At 41.9% G+C, this 23,641-nt stretch overlaps 1 protein-coding gene across 8 annotated transcripts in view; it reads right to left on the reverse strand.

Annotated features, from left to right (window-relative positions):
- The window catches only part of rbms3 (RNA binding motif, single stranded interacting protein), a 298,854-nt gene that overhangs the window by 47,903 nt on the left and 227,310 nt on the right, over positions 1-23,641 (reverse strand). For all 8 annotated transcript variants that reach the window (XR_006100092.1, XM_042434717.1, XM_042434716.1 and 5 more), the window contains one exon: positions 20,621-20,700. Coding sequence is in view for 7 of the 8 variants with exons in the window: in XM_042434717.1 (XP_042290651.1) it covers positions 20,621-20,700 (80 nt within the window). In the remaining variant the exon portion in view is untranslated. The remainder of the gene's footprint in view (positions 1-20,620; positions 20,701-23,641) is intronic.

A 23,641-nucleotide genomic window follows, 5' to 3' on the forward strand; every position in this document is an offset into this window, starting at 1 on the left:
GAGATGTGCAAGGGAGAGAGAAAGAGACACAGACAGATACAAGAAGAGAAAGCAAGCACGAGGGACATGGTTCTAGAAATAGATGAAGATGAAGAAAAGCAAGTGGAGCCAGTAGTTACAATAGAAACAAACTTGACTACAGGTGGACAGGACAGATGAGAACATACATGGTGTAGCATTTACGTCGCCATTTTCAGAGTCAAAAGGACTCAGAATGGCCGCCAACCAGGAAGGCAGGCGGCAGCAACTTCCCTACAGGCAGGACTTTGACAGATCGCAGTCGATAGCTCTCACAACTGCCACGCTGGCCTTGCATCCTTCAGCATGGAAATGAAGACAGTCTGCCAGCCGATTTGCTGACAGGGACGGCACACATGGCTCAATGACACGGCCTGATAAATGAAGCGGGTGCTGAGAGGAGAGCATGGCAGAGAGCGAGACAAAGAGGAGAGGGAGAGGGAGATAGATGGAAAGACAGATACAGTGTCATAGAGAGACAAAAAGACACAGGGAGACAGCGAAGACAGAGGCGAGAGAGATCCACTGAAGGTAGAAGTGACAGGTAGAGTCCAGTTTTTTCCCCCCCTTCTAATCCATACTGTATAGATGAGTGAGTGAGACGAGTGTAGGGGGAAGGATGTCAACAACGCCTCGCCTCTCGCCCCGCGTCTGCTACACATGCTCCATAGCTATTGATCAGCCCTTACTCAGACTTTCCCATAGAGGGCTCCTGCAGCACACCAGCCAGTTCAGGCCTGAGATGATATTATGGATTACGGGAAGGGAAGTGGAGGGAAGAGCCCTGGATACGGGCAGTAGAAGCCTGATCGATGAGCTATTGCACACTTAACAAGAGTAATGTTATGTAGGGAGCCTCTGACATGCTAATCCATCTCTCACTCTCTCCGTCCGTCTCCCTCCATCGCATCTCTCTCTTTCGTGGTTATCTCTTGGCTCTGTATCTCTCTCTAAATTTTTATCTATCTATCTATCTATCTATCTATCTATCTATCTATCTGTCTGTCTGTCTGTCTGTCTGTCTGTCTGTCTGTCTGTCTGTCTGTCTGTCTGTCTGTCTGTCTGTCTATTCATGGACTTTTCAGACAAATAAACAAAGCTGATGGATGAGATGAGCTCCATGTGTGTCTGACACACAGTCAGTCTATAATGCAGCAGACGACTAAAATTGATTGAGACCATCTTATGGGAATGGGAATACTTAGAAAACTGATGTGTACATGTTTTTGTGCGTGCCTAAGAGGGAGTCAAGGAATATGAAGACACAAATGTGAAACTTTTTAACATAAAAGGTGAAGAATATTCTGCATAAATACAGAGCTGTAATTATTTTAGCAGATAAAAATATGGGTGAATATGATTGCACCTTCTGAGTATTGACTCTGAATTAATCTGCTCTTACAGTAAATGTGTGAGCTTCAAGCGCAGCGCCAAACAGGCTGTGGGTTTAGCTGCTAGCCAACTCCAGTGAGACACTGAGGTACCAGTAAAACAGTTAGAGGAGAATTTCATTTTAGCCTAATCAGCTAATTCCACTTGCGATTCCCGACACTAAGGTTGCCATGGTGAGTAAACAAATAACTAAAAACAGCGGAGCAGACAGAGGTGTGCGAGTGAGAAGAAGTTAGAGTATGTGTGTTTGCCAACTCTAATGAACTGCTCACAATCTTCCATCCATATGTTAAAATAAGATTTATACAAGCAGACAGTCCTGACCGCATTCATTCCAAATGACATAGTTGAGCGTCGCTGGTTCCTGTAGTCAGCTGCAATTTTAAAGTGGTGGTGGCAGATGTTTCTAATGCTAAAGCCACACATGCACTGGTCCACACTGCCAACATCTTTGTTGCTAGTCTCTGGTATCAGTGGCCGCTTTACACAGCTGGACAGGGTGCCAATTACAAGCGGCCACATTGTGGTTGGTTCAAAATTGTAAGAATACAGTATGAGATTGAAAACACTATTTGTAGAGTGGATTCGAAATATCATCCCAGCTAAGAAAACACCACAATTTGCAACAGGCGACGTGACTCAATACGTTAGATGAATGTACAAGCAGTGAGCCAAGTGGAATTGCTGTTTGGTCTTGAAGATGTTATAACAGTCATCCAAAATGCGTCATCACTTCTTTGTTGATGAAATGATCAAGTAAGCATCTTTCAGATGAAAAATCTTCAAAAATTACATTGACGTACTACTTACAGCATACATGGTATATTGTATGACCTGGATTACTGATAATCCTCATGGACATAATCTAGTAATCCCATCATGCTACATTGTTGAATTATCAAATTTCTCACATTTTATACACTAGACTACAGATGAACATTTAAAAAAAAAAAACAAGACAGTTTGAAGTTGCTGGTTGTTCTCAGCCATGATTTGGTCTCTAATTTATCTTCATATTACACAAATGGATGAATGCACTTTGGCAGAGCACAACAACCTACTGTAATCCACAAAAAAAAGTGCGTTGCTTCTAACTACCCCTTTTCTAAACTACACTGAGAAAAAAACATGAAAATGTATTATGGATTGTATTAAAACTAGTGTAAGTGTTTTGATTATGCAAATATGAAAAGCTAGCAATCAACATATTTTAGTTCATGCAACCATTCCATTACCAATGCATAAGTAAGAACAATTAATGCAAATGTTTCATTGAAAAGCAGAGCAAGACTCCCATGAAATAAATGAACTTAAAAAGAAAGAAACCCCCATCAGACACTAACAAGAAAACTAAAAATTAGTTTTCATGGCATAAGTGTAAAGTAGGACTTCAATGGATTTCTTTAGCATTGTGGCAAACAGTTTTGACCATGGTAGAGGGATTTGAAGGCAGCTGTTGTTGTACTTATGCCTGTGGGGGCTGACTTGTGCTGCCACTGTCTGTGTCACCGCCTGTGTGGGCAGACAGTGAAGCTAGCTGTGTCCCTGTTAGCACAGTATAACACTGCCAACGCCTCCAGTGACCTGTGAAACCTCCCATCTATAGAGATGAATCATACAGATGGGCGCTTTGTAATTCAACATAACTGCCCATCCACAAGATCTAGAGCAAATATTTCTGAGTATATATGACACTGGCATGTATAAGAATCAGAATAAATCAGTTTTGAGCTCTGCAAGTTCACCTTAAAAGATACGATGTGCTGTAGTCTATGTTCTTAGGTGTGGTTTTATAGTGAAGGCTTCCTTATTTACATCGAGCATTTGAACTATTTTAGCCTCTTGTTTATCTTTATGCAGCTTCCATATAATGGTACAGCAGAATTTATTTATGTTGATTTATCAATACAAGGTTTTGCTGAGCATGCATGCCATTTTTCAGCACAGTGCTGCTTGACATTCATAGAGTTACACAAATCCACACTCAAAGCGCATTACAAAGAGTCCTCTGTTGTTGGCCAGCATGAAACTCAAAAAATGAAAAACAAAAAATTGGATGTTAGGTGTCTAGACAAATGGTACCTTGCCTCTCATATCATATCCCAACCCCCATATAAGTGGGGTTATCTAACCTTTAGGCTACCGTTGCCTGCAAATTTAAAATGACATTTAAACGGAGATGGAAAATATGCTTGAAGCTGCAAATGCAAGAAAGCCACATCAGTTAGAATAGCACGGTGCTCACAGACGCAAGTTTACAAAAGGCTGTGTGTCCGTTAACTAGGTTTCCACCGTAGGGGCTTCCAGTAACAACGGTATAGACAGGAAAGAAAATGAAATTACAGCACAATAAATGAATTATCAATAAAGAGCCCTCAATACTGTATCTGAGGGGGAATCGATACGCCACAGCCGGGCTGCAATGTGGGCTGAGGGCTGAGGGCAAGCCTATAGCTGTGGGACCAGCTGGATCAATAATGTCACGGGGGGGTGATTGACGACCAATGCTGCCAGTGACGTTGATTTATGATCAATGAAAGCGGGCCACCAGACTAATAAGGGGGGAAGGGGTGGAGGGTGTGCGTGTGTGAAGGGGTTCCATAGCGTCCCCTTTACTGTAACTGATTGGGGATCGATGAAGAGTGGCACCGTGGCTGATTAGGGATCAGGCGACTCTGTGACAGAGGAAGGCAGCTATGTGTGAGAGGATTTGGTTGGCTGCGTGGAGACCGGTCTGTCTGAGCCGAGCAGAGCTGCAGAGACTGTAATTAAAGCTGTGCTGAAAGGAGCTTTCCACTGGTTGATAGAAGGTGCAGGTGCAGCTCTCTTTGCTCTTTCACTTTCAAAAAAGGAGCAATGCACACACACACACACGCACACACATGCACACACATGCACACATATGCACACACCAAAAGCAGCAAAGGAACGTCTGTGCTATTTTTCTGCCATTCCCCCTCATAAAAATCTGTTACTCTCATTGACATGCTCCCTCTCTTTTGCCTTGTTTTCTCAGAGTCTTCAGCTATCTTTAAGACCCCATAATTGCTTTTTGGTTTCTTCTTTGTTCCTTTTTTTACCTCATTTTATTCTGCCTTCGTGTGACATGGGAAGTTGGGGTAGATCATAGGGCTGTCACTTTTTATTCGAAATTCGAACTTTTGTTCGAACATAGTGGAAAAATGAAATATTTGAACTGTAATAACCTGTTTGAAAATTTACTGTCTGTAAGTGCAACAGACCGTTTGCCTTGTGATCCAGCAGGGGGTGTTCTTAAAATTCACGACCAGCTTGACCTATTGCATGCTCTTTGACCTATCAATAAACTGAGCTAATAAATAAAAATAGAGAAGGACACTAATGAGCAAAGCCGTCCTGATGGGATAATCACAACATCGAATCATCTGAAAGCAGTGTGTGGAAGTATTTTGGGGGCAATGCCATAGAGGGCAATATTACCATAAAGATATGGCTATTTACCAACTTTGTAAAAATCAGCTGCCTCACTCTACAACGACAACAGAACTGAGGACTCACCTGCTAGCTTACCACACAAGAGAGGCAGAAATGTGCAGAACCACTTCAACTCTACAACCTTGTCTGACACAGTGCTTCCTCAAGACACACTGGAAACTATAAAGATTATGCTGAACGGTAAGACACTCTCTCTGACCATTGACAAATTGACATTGCTGGCCATATATGCTTATTACAGTCACAGCAAAATGTATTTCCAACAAATTACGTTATACGGGTTGTGTTTGAATTTATTTGAACAAATAACTTCTTAGTTTGAATTCATTTAAACTTGACTTTTCGAAAAAGCGACAGCCCTCCTAAATCATTTTATGAAACACTTCGGTCTTGGTATATTGAAAATGATTCTCACACCTGTAAAAGACAAACTGGGGTAAACTCCTTCACAGTGTCAACATTTGATGATTATGATATTTATTTAAAGCTATGTTTTTTTTGATGACCTTTGCCAGGCATCTCTTGTGAATGACACCTGACTAAAATGTCAGATGACTCACTCTTCTTTAATATTCTGTAAGGCAAGATGGCAAGAAGCACATTTATGATGTTATAAATTGGTATTGGCGTCACAATATTCTCATAAGCATTGATAAAATGTGTAGGCACACACCTGCTTATGAATTGGCTGGGTAATTTAAGATTAGCTGTGCAGGACAGATGATAAACTACAAAACCAGCACCACGAGACTAAAAAGCTAGAGTTAGGCCCCAAGTTAAGACTGCACTCATCTGCGCTTTGTCAGACAGAACCCTGTACTTCCGAACTTCAAACAGTACATCAGAAATTCCCAAAGCTCATAATTCTTTCATTTCTTAGGTATTCCCTTTGTTCTCCAGCAGTGTTGACATTAATTTTTTCTCCCTCTTTCCGAAAAAGTTGCTGATAACAAAGTGGGATCTTCTTTGTGCTCACTGAATATATCAACTGTTTTCCAGGGAAATGTCAATATCTCCTCACTAACAGTAAATGAGAAATAAATTAAATTAAAAGATATTTAAGTCCATCTTATTTGCAAATCATTAAAGGTGTATTTCATGTATATGTCTATTTATTATGTCATAAATAACCAATGTTAAATTTTGTTTAAACCAACCAAAAGGGCGTAAACTGATAAAGCAGGAATGCCATAAAAATAACAAAACAAAACAATCCCTGGCCAAAATCTGACCCCACTTCCTTCCTGTGTCAGTGCTCTACTGTTTTGCTTTCAGCCTTCCTTCTGTTTCAAAGAAGAAAAAAAAAGTACAAAATCAGAGTGAAGAAAACCACAAACTCTTCAGCATTATTTATATTAGCTTCAGTAGCTCTGCCCCTTCATCCCCTTGAGAGAGTGATATCACAGTGCTAACCAGAGAAAGAAATTCTGACCTGTGGAGAACAACTTTGTGTAAGTCCTTGCCTAAACATCTCAGACGTGATGAAAGGCTTTGTTTTTCTCAGCCTGCGTTAATGGGCCCCAATCGATTTGGGAGAGTCGTGTTTTTTTCTCTACATGTCCTGACCCTTGGGGAAACACAGGGAGGTAATGTGGGAGGGGAGCGATATTGACACACAATATCGATATCACTAGGGTTCACGAGCGCCAGCGTGGTGAAGGTAACTCCCTCTTACTTGAAGTTGAGGCTGGTTGTTAGGTACTCATCAATGCAGAATCAAGGACAGACAGAAGAAGCACAGCGGAAGTGGGCCTGAGTGTCAGTGTGGACCGTAAATTAGCAGTTAGATACAAGAGCAAGTACTGTTGTTTCACTGATGATATTCATCTGTGCTTGTGATTCGGAAACAACCTACCTTTCCCCCACACACACATACACACACACACACACACACAAACACTGATGCATCCACTTAAACAATGTCAGGAATTTAAGCCAGCACAGCACTGCTGCAAAGGCAAGCAGTACATCCCCACGCTGGCTCTCATCTGTCACCAACAGCAACCAGCCCGCCAGCCGCCATGATGTGCAGCTTAATTGGGAGAGCTGATGAGGTCTGATGAGGCCGGTACTTATTGAATTCCCCGGCCTGTTATTTAGATAATGCTGGAGAGGAGCGGCCTCCCTCATCTTTCCCATTCTCATCCATTCAGTGTCCCAGCAGGGGTCTCCTGGCTAATCCACTCTTGTTTGTAATGGCTGTGTGAACTGAGGGGATTTGGACATGCTCTCCCCTTTGCTTGCCCACATCTAACACTCCCCACTGTTGATTTTACCCCATAATGGGCCTATTTGACCAGTTAACCAGATCCCAAGACCCATCACAACCCCCTTTGCCTGTCTTTCCCTCCCTTATTTTGGGGGAGAGTATTGTTAAATAATTAGACTTTGAAAAAATGTTCCTTTTCCTTTTTTCAGCTTGTCTAAAAGCAATTACCAAACCTCAAATAAGTGGGTGTACAGTGTTCGCTGGTTTACAATGTGTGTGTATGTGTGAGAGACAAAGAGAGAGAAAGAGTGTGAAGGAAAGTGTGATGGAGAGGAAGAAAACAGTGGAGAGCAGCGGAAGTTGCGGAACAGATGGCTAAATGGCAGGACAACAAACTTTTAATTCTGCGCCTCAGACTGGTGAAGGAGATGGAGACTGTGAAGTCGCAGCGGGGTGCCAAGAGTGCTGCTCAGTATGGGACAGAACATCAAAACGCATTTGAACTGATATAAACTCTTGTGATTAATGCCTTTGCTGCACAGATCTGAATTTCAAACGTAAAGTTTCTATGGAAAAATTCAGCATCTGGGTGGTCAGACATTCATCAGTACCAGCTGTAGTGTGGAGGGGCTCCAGCAAAGCAAATTAACTGAGATGAGGACTGCCAGAATAGCAAAAAAAGAAGAAGTAAATATCTGACAATCATCCTCATGGGCAGATATAATGGAAGCAGTGACATAACTGTTAAAAACCTGACTAAAATTCTGGCTGCATAAATGTAGAGGTAAAGACGCACAATAAGATGTCAGAATCTCTCAAATGCTGTGATTCAACACACTTACAGTATTTTTCCTCTCTTAAAGTGCTGCTAATTATGCTCTTTTAATACATCTAACTGCACCAGCTACAACCCTATAACTACAAATTATACCTTATCCTGAACAAAATTAAGCATATGCACTTTCCACTGGATCACTGGTCCATGCAATATCTAGGGACATCTAGAAAAACAAAAGGCCATATTTATAAGGGTCAGTTGTTGTAGTCTTATAGATCAGGGGCGATACTGACGAGGCAGCAACATTTAAAAGCTTACATGGAAAAGGTACAATCTGGAGTTCACCAGGGGCACAGCGAATCAATACCAGCTCGACTTAGAAATCTGCTGTATAATCCTTGATCTCCAAGGCCATTTGCTTTGCAGCCTGAAATTGGATACACCACCCCGCGCTCAACCCCGCTGCGCCGAGCCTGCCGCTCGCTTCCACAAATAAGACATCCTGAAAAATTGATCTGGATGCATCTGTGGCAAGATTACGTCTAGGGCTAAAAGAGAGATATGACTAGCTCAAGGTAATTCATAAATCTGTGTGTCTATGTGTAAGAGGATCAGGACAGGGTCTGGTGAGTGGGAAAGCCTAGTGGTGGTATTATCATAACTACATCAATGCTATCTGGGAGACTGCCGCAGCAAAGAGGCCATTAAGTCAACACCTCTACAAATGGTAAGGGCTGGTAAAGGTCACACTTTGAAAACACCATTATACACTTGTATTTAGAAGATACTGTACATACAATTAACATGGAAAAAATAAGAAATACAAGTCATTTTGTTTACTGCACCTGTGGACAACAATGCCTTTTGTAGTCTAATACAATTTCCTTAATGAGTGGCTAGATACAGTACAATAGAATAGAAGAACATTTTATTCTCCAACGACATTTGAAAGTGTGTCTTTTGCAGATTTTTGACTATGGTATATATTTTAAATGACTGTGACCATTTTATAACTTGATAACATTGATTTCCATTAATTTCACTATGGTATAAAAATGAACTGGCTATCACCTTTATTTTTGTCAGTCACAATATTACTACACTGTAATGCATTTGCAAGTATTGACTGTTTTGACAATCCTCTCTGTTATCATGTTCAAGGACACTTTGGCATCAAAAAATACCTTTTATGCAGCAACGGCCGTGTCTGCTAATTTGACATTTTCCAACATGATAGCTCGTGAATACAATCTGCTCTTCGGCAGCTAATACAAATAATTAACCTTGCAACATTGCAATGAAACTGGCAATATAAGGCTTTGATCACTGATGCTCGTTTTGTATAAAACATTATCTCAAACAGATGTATTTGATGAATGTGTAGTAAAAAAAATACAAATTTTGTCTCTACTATAGTGCAAGCAAAAAATTGTTGAAATTGACTCTTGAATGTTTGATTCTGATTAGCTGCCTTACAGGGTTTGGTGTTTGTTTGACGGCTTGGAGCAATACTTGTCCAATAACCTCTTTATTGTTATTCAGTATCATTATATTATGCGTTTATTTGGGAGTCTGTATTTAATTGAAGTTTTACAGCACATTAAAATATTTTAGGAGTCCTCAAACCCTTCCTTGTGCCTTCTGTCAAATGAAACAAAACAAACAAAATATTCCAGTTCAACAGGGAAGCCGTACTACAGTAACAGCACTTACTACTGTGTAGCAAGCAAGACATGCAAGGATGTATCTTTAGGTGCCTCTCTGCTGATAGTGTGGGCTACCTGATTTTTTTTTTTTTTTATTCCCATGGTGGTGTGTATTGTTAGAGTGGCAGTTGTTGGACTCTCTGAGGCCTTTAAGCTCTCTGTTTTCCTCCTATTACTTGTGCCCGGTGGGGGGACAGACAGTTGTAGCGAGATGCGGTGCAGCGCAGCAGGGGTGGTCCCTAGATACCACGGATTCATACTTTCCACCTGACGCACAGGATAGAGAGAACAGAGAGCTGGCAATTACCAGACTTCCCTCTATATATACTCCAATCCTGGCCAGCTCTGCTCTGCTGTACTCCACTCTGAAGGCTGTCTCAGGGCCAAGCTGGAGGTAATGAAAGCAACACACTCCTAATGGACTATTGATGTGTGTGTATTTGTGTGTGTGTGTGTGTGTGGATGTATGAGAGGATGATGGAGAAAGAAAGTGAGAGAGGCTCGACGAACAAAGGAAAAGGAAACTGTAGGAAATCATTCTGTTGGCATGCTAGTGTGTTTTCCGTTTGTACACTGTCTGTGTTTTTTGCCATGGTAAAAGAGTGTACATCCATGTCTGTAAGCTACTGTAAATCTTCTATATAAGTTGAGCAAAAGCAGGAGAAATAAACCACAAATGTGATCCAATATCCATGATGTGCTGTACTGCCAGCCAAGAAAAGAGAGACAGACACACACAGAGAGACAGGGCGTTTGAGACATGAGGTCACTCAGAACCAGGTGTGTTTCCATCGCCCTTCATCTCCAAAACCAGCAGACTGCTCTCATATAAATACACATAGAAAAAAACACAAATAGCCTTAGGTGACAAAAAACATTGGCAACTCGGACGCCATCACAGTTAGTTTCACCAAAGGGAAAACGTCCTACTCCCACCAATCGTCCATTGGCAGAGCCTGTAGGTGTGTATGCATTTTTAGTGTCTCTGTGTGTGTCCCCTGCCCTGCTGGCAGGCAGTCGGATGAATGAATGGGCGTCCATTCCTGGAGGTCCGGTGGTGCTACAGAAATAACTCTGCTGACCACAGTGACCTCTGCTTGTTCTCACACAGCCTGCGTCCTGTTCTAATGGAGGCTCGCGCTCTATTTTGGGGGCAGCAGCTAGATTTATCTCACTGCCCTCTGTGTCCCGGGACAGTGACAGTGACGTGGCCGGGTGTAACTGATGCCTGCCTTTTTTTTTTTTTTTCCTGCTTCCCTGACGCAAGCACACACAGGACACAATCAGTCCTGAGGTCAATTCTGGTCAGTCAGATGACCTGGCTATGCCTCATTACTTTTGTTGACTACCAAATTTAAACTTTACAAGATAATAAAAACAGGCTATAGTGAAAAAAACTGGAGAGCTGCGATCAAAAATCATGTGTTGTGATACTCTAATCTAATGAAAGGTGTGGGTGAGAGAGAGGAGTCAACCAGTGCATCACAGACAGCAAGCCAGCTGAATTGCTTGCATACCACAGAGACCTCGGAGCATGATTATCCTCCTCAGCAAACTTAATCTTCATTCTGGAGGATGGGCAGGCTGGCCGAAAGGCTATGAGCTCAGTGACCTACTGTATCTGCTGAGAGGCTGAATATTATTCTTTGCAAAAGAAATGCATTGCCTCAGGTCCTGCATTAGATTAAGTTGACTGATGGCTATAACCTGGAATCTGCGGATCCGTGAAGATAACGTGCACATCGCAAGACTTCATTTCCAAGAGTGGTGGAGAGAGCAGTTAGATCTAGTAAGAGCTCCACCCAAAATCTAGAGGATTTTGCCCATGACTGTAAAGTCAGCAGCCTTATTCCTGACCTTGCCTGACTGTAAGTCACAAGAAAAATGAATAAGAAATACTCCGACATCCAGTAACTACTGTGTCCCCAAAGTGGTTTCACTGGGTAGTGCTGGTTGCTGGCACGTACAGAAACAGACCATAATATGCTCGGCAATAGATGAATGTACTTACTGTATATGATGAATTTTTAGCAGACCCTTGTCCCTCTCAATTTTAGTGAATTATGAAATAATACATTTGCATTCTGTGCTGTATTTGAAATCACAACTCTGCACTTCACCTCAACTGGAAACTCATATCGGGCCTCACAGAAGAGGACGACTCTTATCTGCCCTAGAACATTTAAAAACAATTCAATTTGCAATGAAGCAAAATGTGAAAAAAAAAAGTATTCTTAATAACCGGGTGCATTACAAATTCATAGACATTTTACATTCAAGAGCATTCTTTCACCAAGCCCAGGATTCATTTCTGACCCAACCTTGTTGTTGTTTCACTTCAAAGTATAAAATATTTAACAGCCGACAAGTAAAAAACTTTATTACTGTCAACCATCCACACCATGAGTATATCCATGGAATAAAAGAAAGGCAAACGCATCAATGAAACAGACTGAACACATGTCAAACAAAGAAGAGAGGAAAATGTTCTTCATAAATAAACGCAGCCTCAGGTGCTTATTTTGCTTGCACTTACATTGTGTGCACTCAGCTACATCCAGAAACATAGACGAGCGTTAGGGAGGGATGAGCAGGAATGTGTGTGTGATGCGTAGAATAGCGAGTGAGAGAGGAGGGGAGGACACAAGTGAGGGATGAAAGACAGTGGCGGCAGGGAAGATAAGAGAGGGGGGGGACAGATGAGAGTCAGAGTATAAAAGTAAGGACAACAAAAAAAGAGCAAGGAGAGATGTGAGAAGGGTGAGAGGGAGAAAGGTAGAAGGGGGATCAACATGGTCGACAGCTGGGCCGGGGTCGTGGGGGTCAAGCTCACGAAGCGGCTGCGCAGTCAATGTCATCCTTTCATCTCATCTGCTGCAGATGCAGCAACCTAAACTTTACTCAAATTTAACCTTCCAAAAGCACGGGGTTGATCCAACTTTCACTCCTCTCTCTTCTGCTTCCCTATGTCGCCCATCACTTTCTTCCCCTCGCTGCCCTTTTCCATCTGTTCTCTTTCATCTCCCTCTCTTATTCCTGTCACATTTCCTCAGCTCTTAATCTATTTCTTTCCATCGCACTCCTGCTATACTTCTCTCTATTACTCTCCCTCGTTATGTATCTTTTTCTCATGGTAACTCTCCTCCATTCTGTCTCGCTCCACATTAGATGTGGTTGAGTGGAGAGCAAAGTCAATCGTTCCTACCTAAACCCTTACAGGAGCCAGAGCTGCTCTTCTCTGCCTAAACAAACTTTGAAGCCAATCAAAGGGCTTATATTATTTTCTGTGGATGGGGACTGCAGCAGGTGAATACTTTATATTTCAGTGACAGATCCACTCAAAGCGGCTTCTCTCTCCTCCTCTCTCTGCTAACCCTTGGCTTCGCTCATGATTGATACAGTTCAGTGGCAAAACAAACAAAGCGTGACAAATCCAGATTATTGTCTGTGGGCGAGATAAGGTTATAATGAGAAAGTGCATCGGGGGAAATTGATCCTTTTTCAGGAAGCTGTCTGATTTACTGTGGATGCCAATAATAACTTCCTGTGTGTCCTGACTCTAATGGGAGGCGGGTGAAGTCAGGGGTGGGAGGGTGGAAGGTTCATACTAAGAGGACAGATTTCATTACGATGCAATATCCTGAGAATTGCATTTGAAAGGGAGGTTTGGTGGCTAATTATTATCTGTGGCAGTGTATATTGAAAAGCTGTCTTATTGTCGCTGAGGATCACAAACAGAGACAGAAATATGGCTAGTTTACTCTGGTTGACAGTCAGTCTCTGCAAGATGAGCAGCAGTAAATGAATTATCAATACATAATGGATTTGACCTTTTGTTTCTGTCAAAAAAGTAGAAGGAAAATATTAGATATAAACAATTCACAGATCATCACCCACACATGACACACAGATGCATCATGGGAAAAAAAAGTGCCTCGGTGTACTTGGAGAGGCAGCCATGTCTGAGACACACTGACAGCCAAGCCACCAACCTACTTGGCTGCGCGTTAAATCTACATGCCATAGGGAAGAGAAATGGGCCTGCCGACAGGCCAGTTATTAGCCAGGGGAATGTGGGAGGGATTGCAGAAATTAACATGGATTACTCAAGTATGACTGACAGTTTCAGAAGGGCTTTTTGTGACTTACCAAGTGATTTGGGACTTGCCTTAATTCAGCAAGGGACGTTTTAATACTGTGGGCTGTCTCTGCTATCTTGGCACCGTTGCCTTGGTGAGGATGCCAACAGGGAGGGAATCTTTTTCTGCAACGGCTCCCCCACCAGCAGTGGCACAGGCCTTGTGTTCTGCAAATAATGACGGGATGTGTCGTTGGGCCAGCACTTGGGGTTCAGGACTGTCTTTTGGTCTATGCTGTGTTATGTTTAAAGAGGGGCTTGCCAAAGAGTGGCCCCCATGAACTCTGTCTGGCACTAGCCTGACAGCTGCGGTGGTTCCATCAGAGCCTGGGAGTCATCTGGATCAGAAAACCAGGAATTGGATCTGGATTTTCCAAACGCGTTCATGTTCATATGAGGAGTGCTTTGCATGAGAAAAGATCTGATGTTTCCCACAAGTCCCCATGAAGAACATGGCTTTTACGATGGGCCTAACTCAAAGTTTTTTACACTATACATTCCCCTTTTTGACCAATGCAGTTTGAGGACCGGTTCAGAGCCAGTGCCTCATCTCGAACCAGTTCTTCGCGTTTCGACAGCCAAAGAACCGGCTCTCGGCCAGGAAAACTGGTCCCAGAGCGGCACCAATGCTTTGCTGGTCTTGAACACAGAACCACTTATGTCAGGGGCAGGATTATTGAGACCAACCAAAACCAAAACGCATTGCATCTCTTCAGACTGCACGATGGTGGAGATTTTGAACCAGGCTAAAAGATATTAATCACTTTTAATCAAGTTTTAATATTTTTCAGGCAAGAAAGTAACCATTTAGATTCCCAATATTTGTCCAGTTTATCTAAATAACGACTGTTTGGAAATTTGCTGCAATGTTTTTAGAGATGTGAGGAGCTGCTGGCCAGGTGAGACTGTCTGTCAGTCGTGTGATACAGTGATGTGACCACGTCATGTCTTATACTTCAGTGTGAACAGTCTGCTGGTAATGGCAAACTTAATTGTTCATTTAGTAGGCAGTATGTAGTCCGTACTGATTGAGTATGCAGTTGGCAGTACTTTAGTATGCGATTTCAAACACATCCAAACTGTAAAGCTGTGATGTAGTCCGCCATTGTTGTTGTGCTTGAAGTTCTTCTTTTTTCCGTTTTATGGCAGGTGGCGACCAGCATTAAGGTGCATTACTGCCACCTACTATGTTGGAGTGTGAAGTGCTTGAAGTTGGCGCTAGAGTTGCTAGGAAACCGGAAGTGTGTACAGTTATGTAACAACTTGGCTCTCTAGCCTGTGGAAAAGCAAGCTGGTCCTTGGAAGTTCACTAGTTGAACCAAATGTGAACCAGCACCGGCAGAGCCCAGGACCAGAACTAGGTTTGAGTCGGTGGAATGGGGGTAACAGTGTGCTTTGGAACTGAAAGACAGAGTGTGAGTGAGGACAGACAGAGACAGTCACTGCGGTTTGAAAAGAAATTGTGAAAACAGATAATGTTAGAGAGAGAAATGCCAGAGTGCTGTGAAAAAAAGAAGCAGGAAAGCTTGTACATATTGCATGTTTCCGTTTGGTTCCATCTCCCAGGGCCACTGTGGCTGCTTCCTGATGTGGTTTTCATTATTTATCCAGCATCTATTGGACAATATTGGAGCTGGCTATCAGCTCTGCTGCCATATTGGCAGCAGGACAACGGAGTGAGCAACAACAACGGAAGTGAAAAGGAAGAAGCTGCAGTGTTACACTGTACTGCACATTCAGTCTGGTCTGAATCTCTGTTTGCACAGTTAGACATCCATGACAGTGCTAGATTCATCAAAGTCTGGTGTAGTCATTTGGCAACCAGTATCTAGTCCTTCTGAAAACACACCTCCTTGTTTATTTAGCTGTTTGTTTGACTGTTGACAATGAAAATAAGTTGAATCACACAAAGAGCATGAATTTGACTGAGCAGCACAGCACATACAGTGTATCAAATGTTATCAATTTCCTTTCTGCAAACGCCGACACACAATATAGGATGTACATGAGATTACTCACATGCCAAAACCAAACAATGGCTAATGTATCTCCGGTTCGAATTACATTTACCATAGGGTGTCATTTCTAAGCTGTTTAATGCATTGTAGGACGAAGGGCTTTAATCAGGGAGGCTCAGTGGAGCCAGCGGATTAAATCACTTTTTATCTGCGCTTCCTTTGACTTTCCCAGTGCTCAGGGTTGCAGTGTAAATCATAATGCGTCCCTGTGGGCTCACTGGGCTCACTTCAGTATAGTTTATTGCTGTAGTCACATTTCATAAATTCCATTTATTTCATGTATTGAGTAAATCCACATCCACTGAAAAACAAAGATAACTCTTTATTCTTACCTAAACTATGAAGTTGTTCATTCTTCAGAAAGGAGGTTATTGTGTCTACATGAGTGTATAAGTCCATCTGTCTATCTGTGTGTGCAGCCTAAGTGCATCTCTGTGTCACAATGTATATATATATAAATACTGTATATCCGTATGTGAAAACACATGCATGCATCTTATATATATTTATGTATGTATCTATGTAAGAGTTCGTATCTGTGTGCGAGTGTATGCACGCTCACGGCCGACAACAGCGACAGGGAGAGCGGCTGCCGCATTGCACAGAATAGCTAAACAGCTGTAGTGCTCCATCAGGGCTATCGATCATGTCCCTCTCTCTGAATCACAATCAGACGTGGGCAGAGCAGAGTGGCTGGAGCAGGCCTGGCTTGTTGGACGACTGCTACGCACCTCTCATATCAACCAGGCCTCACCAAACAAACCTGACATGGATGGCTGATTAGATGAATCTATATGCGAGCATGGTAGTACTTGTTTCTGTAGAACTTGGAACACATGGACTAGTTTTAAATTGTAGTTGGTGGTGAGCACCTTTTTCGTTGTTGCATTTAATTGCTTACAAAAAAATATGACAGTGCATCTCATATTTACTGCACTTATTACTTATGTTACAGTCATAAAAGATGTTCAATCAATATAAGTCTTGATATTGTACATGTTGTATATGCCAACTCTGAATTATAACATAAATCAAAAGTGCATTACACCATATATTTTACCTAAATAACACATGTAACCACTAGAAAATTACATATGATTCCATTAAAAACTAAACATTAAGAATACGGAAGTCATTTAAATATCATTAGCCACCATCTGCTATCATCTCATACCACTGTATATCAACTCAACATCTCATGTAATCACAAGGAAGTTAGAAGTTATTACTGTACATTAAAATTTAAACAGGAAGTGTATGGAAACAATCTATGTTTCCATTAGCTGCCTTCTGTTAGCATCTCCATGATCCTCCTCTCTGCAACCTCCCCCCTGTGCCCTTGCGTTATCTGCAACTCAATGTTAGCTTCCTGCCAATATGGTGACTTCCTGTCCGTTTATTTTCCCATGGTCAGTTGAATTTAACAGATGACCTGGCACCTGACATCTAGATATTTACTTCCTGGTATGGGACAGCAAGGTTACAACTCAATATCCTTTTGTATTACCACTGGACACACCTGAGTAGAGGGGGGCAGCTATAACTAGACCCACCCCCCATCATTCACACACACACATACACACACACGGAAATCTCTTGACAGAGTGTGATTGAGTGGCTAAACTAGAAATGCAGAGGCTTGTCAGATTTGGGCTAGAGAGGACTGGTGAACAAGCTTGGTACATTGAGAAGAGTGTGTACATGTGTATGTACATGCGTGCATGTTTGGAGTGTTGTCGTGCATGTGTGTAGGCGTGTGTGTGCTACTACAGCTACTTTGTGTGTGTTTGTGGGCAATGTTTCAAACGCTAAATGGTGGAAAAAAGGGATCTCATTAGCATTATATGGATGTTGACATTCCATTCAGGTCAAAGTTAGTGGTGCATGACTATATTTGTGCTTATGTGGTTTGTGTGTGTGTGTGTGTGTGTATGTGTCAAGGCTCACACAGAGTAGTAGTCATGGCTGTCACACAAGCATATCCATGCATGTGCGCACACACACACATGCTCCTGCTGTGCTGTGTGTGGCAGGGCCCCCCCCCCCCGGGGGGTGCCGCTGAGCTGTCAAAGCAGGATGGATGAAGAAGCTGCCCTGCATAGCAAGGGGCTCTGGGGAAATACCACCAACATGACACACACACACTGACACAGACACAGTCAGGACACAAATACAGTATGTATGTGCTCCGGTTTTAAAATGCATAAATTTAAAAATGGACGCATGAATCAGAACACACAGAAACAGATGTAAAGAACACATAACTTGCATATACACACAAAAACAGACATCTATAAGGGGATGTTGGCTGCCTCTGTGAGAAACAGAAACAGCCCTGAGGTCCTCCTCAGAGGAACATCTGAGTTTGATAACAGAGGAATGTCCAGAGATCTCCATTTAGCAGACAGCAAGTCAGCATGGACAGTGTCAGAGAAGGAAAAAAAACACACTTCCTCAATCCCTATCCTCCTCTATGAACTAAAAACTAGAGGAAAACTATCAAAGGAATGGCAGAATAAGCCTTTATCTATTAGTATTCAAGAATACAACTATCATCAGAGGGACAGCATTTCAGAATCTGAGGCATATCAATTACTGTAGACTTAAAGGATAACTCTTTTTTTAATTCTTATTTGGGTCTTACACTTTTGGAATGTAATTTTGGAAATTATCAGAAATACTAACGTTGTACTCACAAGTTAAAATCTGAGATATGAATATGCAACGATATTGCAAAAAAAGACGTCAGACAAGGCAAGGAACATGAATAGTCAAATGATCAGGTAGGATTAAACAAACCCCTTCATGGTTCAGCTTTGACCAACTCTACTTGTTATGCAGCACTTGCCTGTGAACACAGTTTTCCTCTGCAATGAGGGATTTTATTGACTATTCTGATGTGCTCACTTTTGGTTTTACTTGGTTTAGATCATCTTGAATATAAATACTCAATAGGCAGACGGAAAATTTAACAGCAACCTGACCTGGACCACTTTTGAGTGTCACATCGCTATCACCTCATCTGTCATCATTCATCCTAACCAGTCGACACAATTAGCAAGGTTATCTCCAGATTCCAGCAGAATAATTGCAAAATCAAACATTTCAACAGTGAATGCAGTGAAGAACTCATACTTACTACACACAGACTCAAATGAATTAAATGAAAATTTATACCAGTGTCTCCAGTACAGAGTTTTTGGACTGAAATATCATCATGCATTAAGTGGACCTCTAAGACTTGTATTTCAGTACCTCTGATCTAGATAGGCTGTTGGCTTGCTTACAACCTGTCAGATAGCCTTACTGCTTGGGTTTCTTGCCCTGTCAGGCTTTGCTACAGCAATGTCAGGTTCCCACATCTCAGAAATATTTTATTTTATTATTATAACTGATGGACATGACTGCAAAATCCAGGAAAATAAAACTCAAGTTGTAGTAAATCATAATTATTCATTAAATTCATCATGGTGTGCACTACCTCAACTCACAAATGGCAACAACACAATGAACAATAATATCTTTTGCAACTGGTACTCTTGTGTGTACATTCAGGTATGCAGCAAGGGAAAAGGGAGATTTCATGGACCTTTCAGGAGGGAACACAGTAGCACCAGACCAGAGCAGATCTTGTAAACTTAACCATTCTTAATTCCACAGAAGGATTTCCTAGATCAAGGCAGTAAATCTCCATGCTTGGCACAAGCCTGGACAATCCATTAACAATTATAAACCCTGAGCGGCTGGGAGATAGACCCTTAAAGGGGAAGGTCAGCCTGATATTACAGCTTTAAAGGTTTCCTATTACGGCTCAACTTCAATATAACCACTCACCTTGCCTTTAATGGCCGCTGGCTATGCAGTGGCTGAACATATATGGAGATTCTAAATCCAGTCTCTCTGAGATATTACTGAATAGTGGAGAGCGATTTATGGGCCTCTTTCTGTGCCGCTGGTTGGAGGTATGAGAATTGTTAATAAAATTGCCACAGGGTGAAGGAGATCTCCTCGGTATCACCCTGTCTGGCCTGCACGTCCTGCTGGGACGCACAGGAGGCTTTGAGCGCCGCAGCACCTGGCCCCAAAACTGCTTAGACAGCACTTTTTTTCCTCTTCATACTAGCCTTTCCCTCTGACTCTTTCTTTCATAGCTCTACTCTCCCTCTACCTTGCTTCTCTTTTTGCTGCTGCCTCTTGTCACACTTACTCCCTTAGAGACGTGCACTGTTTCCAACCTTTCCAGTGCTTTGTCTTTTTGTTTTAAACTTGTGGGACAGTAATGATGACTTTGGACACTGAATAAAAGACAACTTTCTGTGCTAACACACAATAAGATACAATCTTGTCTCTTAATCTGTCTCCATTTGGTGACATTCTTTCTTTCCCTGCCAGTTCTCTCCTTGGCCAGCTTCTTCCAGTGTTTTGGGTGACTGCAGACAAGACAGATAGGAAGGAGAGAGGACACGGCAACAGAGAGCACGAGCAGGAGAGGAAAGAGGGGCGAGTGCAAGCTCTTAAGTAGATTGCAAAGAACAGCACAGAGGCATGAGTGTGAATATTAAGAGGGCTTTCTCCTGCCTGAGAAGTTCCAGCCTGCAGCAGCAGCACCACCAGGGAGGGAGAGAGATGGTGACAGAGAAGGAGAGGGAGAGAGGAAGAGACCTATAGAACCGTCAGCTATTCAGCCATAGCCAAGACAGCTAGCTTCAGGTGTCAGAAACAACAGCATATACAATCTATCAAGCTGTCCTGCAGATCTGAGATGAGAAATTACCATAATTGAATTAGAAAGGAGGGTTTCTCATTGCAAAGGTGATGATTTTCCAAGAAAGAAAGGAAGGAGATGGGTGATGTGAGAGTAATGTAAAGCAAGGGAAGGAGACTCACCTGGAATTCCTGGCGGGGTTTTCAGGTATTTTCCATTGAAATGCTGTATCACTACTTCACACTTCTCTGTGGACTCCATCCTGTAACAAAAAGTGATACAAAAGGGTTATTTTAGGAAATGTTTAATATCCAGTTTTAGCGAAGGCTGAAATTGACCATTCTAGTCTCTAACAAATCCATTCTCACAAATAAAAGTACTTAGTAGGTCTTTAAAAGTATAATTATTGCAAATAAAGCAGACCATAAAGAAGAACACTGGCAGCCTCTACACTGATTTCCACAAAACGCGAGATATACTGAATTTCTTCATGGCATCTAGACCATGGTACCATTTATAAGCAAAATGTATTCTACGGTAAGCTGCAACCCTAGAGATGCAGTCATTTTCTCTCTTTTCTTTCTTTTTCTTTTTTTTTTCTATCATGCACTGGAATACTTCACACTACTTAACTAGAAGGGTGCACTCAGTGGAGTGCAGATCTCTGCCAGGTGTGTAAGTTTTCTTATATAGATATATATATTTGTATTTTCTATAGATGTCAGTTTTTGAGCCATGACAAAGGCCGAAATATGGCCTGCAACAGACTAGGTAAGCCTTGTTTTTAGCTTAGCCGATTGCCAGAAATGCCTTTTGCTATGTCCTAATGCATATCATAAAATGGCAGAGGCTGAAAAGATGAAAGTCTAAGTGTCTGTCGGACTATCTGCTGGGGAAAGTCATTGTCTGTAGTTGATAGTGAAATTAAGGGTTTGCTGGGAAAGTAGTTGTTATGCAGCTTCTTCTCAAAAATACAAAGGATAGAAAGACAGAGATAACAGGCAAAAAGGGATGTAGGAAAAAAGGAGATGAGAAGGTGGGAAAAGGTAAAAATGGCATGCTTATGGATAGTATCATAATTGATTTCTAGAGTGGGAGAGAGAGAGGATACAGAAAGCTTTTGAAATTTTGACCTGTTCCCCCTTTCCCGTCTGCTGGATCAATCGTCTACAGGCGGACTGACCAGCAGAGGGGCTCTGATCTCTCACATCAGAAGCACACAGACACTAATGCAATTACACACATTACATCAAAACACATACATACTGTATATCAAACATATATAAAATGTACTGTATGTTGGCAGGCATCTTTTGGACATATTTGTAGAAACACCGTCTAAGCTTCAAGCTTCAAGCATCTGAGTCAGCAGCACTTGACTGACATCCGGAAGCTGGCGTTGCTAGAAGACGTGTGACTCTCTCTGTGGTGCACTACAGAAGCCCTATAGCCTATAGACGTTGATAAAAGATGTATTTTCTCCTTTTCTATTAGCAAGTTCATATTCCATTTGGAAAGTGAAAGCTAGCAAGCTGAGTTAACTGGCTTTCTGAGTGGTAGCTTACTACCATTACCACTGATTCCTGGTTGTTACTTTAACACCTGCTGGGTCATCGGCAGCTCCTGAACACTGAGTGTGATTTTGCCCACGTTATATAAAGGAAGGGGGTCTTGCTAACATTTGCCGTCACTCTTTAATAGGTCCAGATGTGGTGATGGCAACTCACAGCAACATGTAGACCTTAACACTCTGGTATAGCCTGTGATTCACAACAGGGAGTAAGGATGAGTCACGGAGTAACATAAGGAGCGCTCAGATGAAAGATGGGACTAAGTAGAGGCTAACAATAAGCAATATTATAAAGGTATTTTTAGTGCCCACCCACACAGATCTTGCACCAATAAAATTACAGTTAAATTCCATTTGACTTTAAAAAACTTTTAATGAATTTGTAAAAGAGTGACCACAATTTGACATTTGGTAATCTACATCAGTCAAGGACAATGATTTTTCTTTCCCTATGGAGATTTCTATTTATCCAAGAGTTCAATTGTTTTAAGTTACAATAACATGTCACAAAACATACCCTTTACATTAATTTGCACATAATGTTACTATGCAAATTCTTCACGTATACGCACAAAGGACTCTTATTAAAATGAGACTTGAGTTTTTAAATGCAAGCTTGAGTGATGCCTTCATGGTAATACGCTTTTGCAATGTGCAAAATTCATTGCTTTCCAGATATGCATGCTTTATTCGCTCTCACCTCCAAGAATACTCATATCATGCTGTCAGCCTCTCACTTCTCTGTCTTCTGTCTCTCATCCCTCTCCAATCTCTACCTCCATCCTTCTTTTTTTTTTTTTTTTTTTTTTACCATAGCTTCTTTATCGCTCTCTCCATCCCATCCATCTTACTCCCAGCCCATCTGCACCTCTTCTTTTTGACGTCTCTCTCATTCCTCCCCGTCTTTCAACCTTGGTTATTTCCTCCATCTTTCACCGTTACCCTCGCTCTCTCTCGCCCCATCTCTCTCACTTTCCTTGCCCTCCTTTCCTTCCGTCTCTGTCCATCCTTTTGTTTCTCCGCTCTGCCCTATCCACATCACCACGTCTTTCTCTCTCTACCTCTCTTTTTAGAATATGTAATCTTTCACACTTCCCTGTGTCATCCATCTCTTGCTGACCCTGTATCCATCCGCTCTCCCTCTCTCTTTTAACCAGTCTTCATCAGCTGATCACTAATCATGCCTTAACATCTCACTATCACTAAGCAACTAACTAAAATCCAGATCAGTAAAACACGGTTATTTCATTTCAATGATTTACCGAAATTCTAGTTCTGATACAACACCTGAATTTTGTAAAGATAATCATTAAATGCTCCTAATCCTCATTCACACACATCACTGCGCTTCCACACAGTTACATCAACACGCCAATAACCTGTTCTTTAATGCTCTCACTTTACGAAGAGGCTCAGTGACACAGAGAGGATCTGCATGAAGCACAGCTAACCTCACTTTTTGGCTCTTTTTTCTCTCATGCCTAACAAACCAGTGCATACTTCACTAAGTACTTGTGAAATAATGATTCATGATTTTGTGTATTGCATTGTTAAAACAAAAGCTGTTTTGATATTATTTGTCGGGATGTGTTTGTTGTCCGTCTTAAAGGGGCTTCAGAATCAGACTGAATCC

Source organism: Thunnus maccoyii, chromosome 15, assembly GCF_910596095.1.
Source record: "Thunnus maccoyii chromosome 15, fThuMac1.1, whole genome shotgun sequence".
Lineage (NCBI taxonomy): Eukaryota > Metazoa > Chordata > Actinopteri > Scombriformes > Scombridae > Thunnus > Thunnus maccoyii.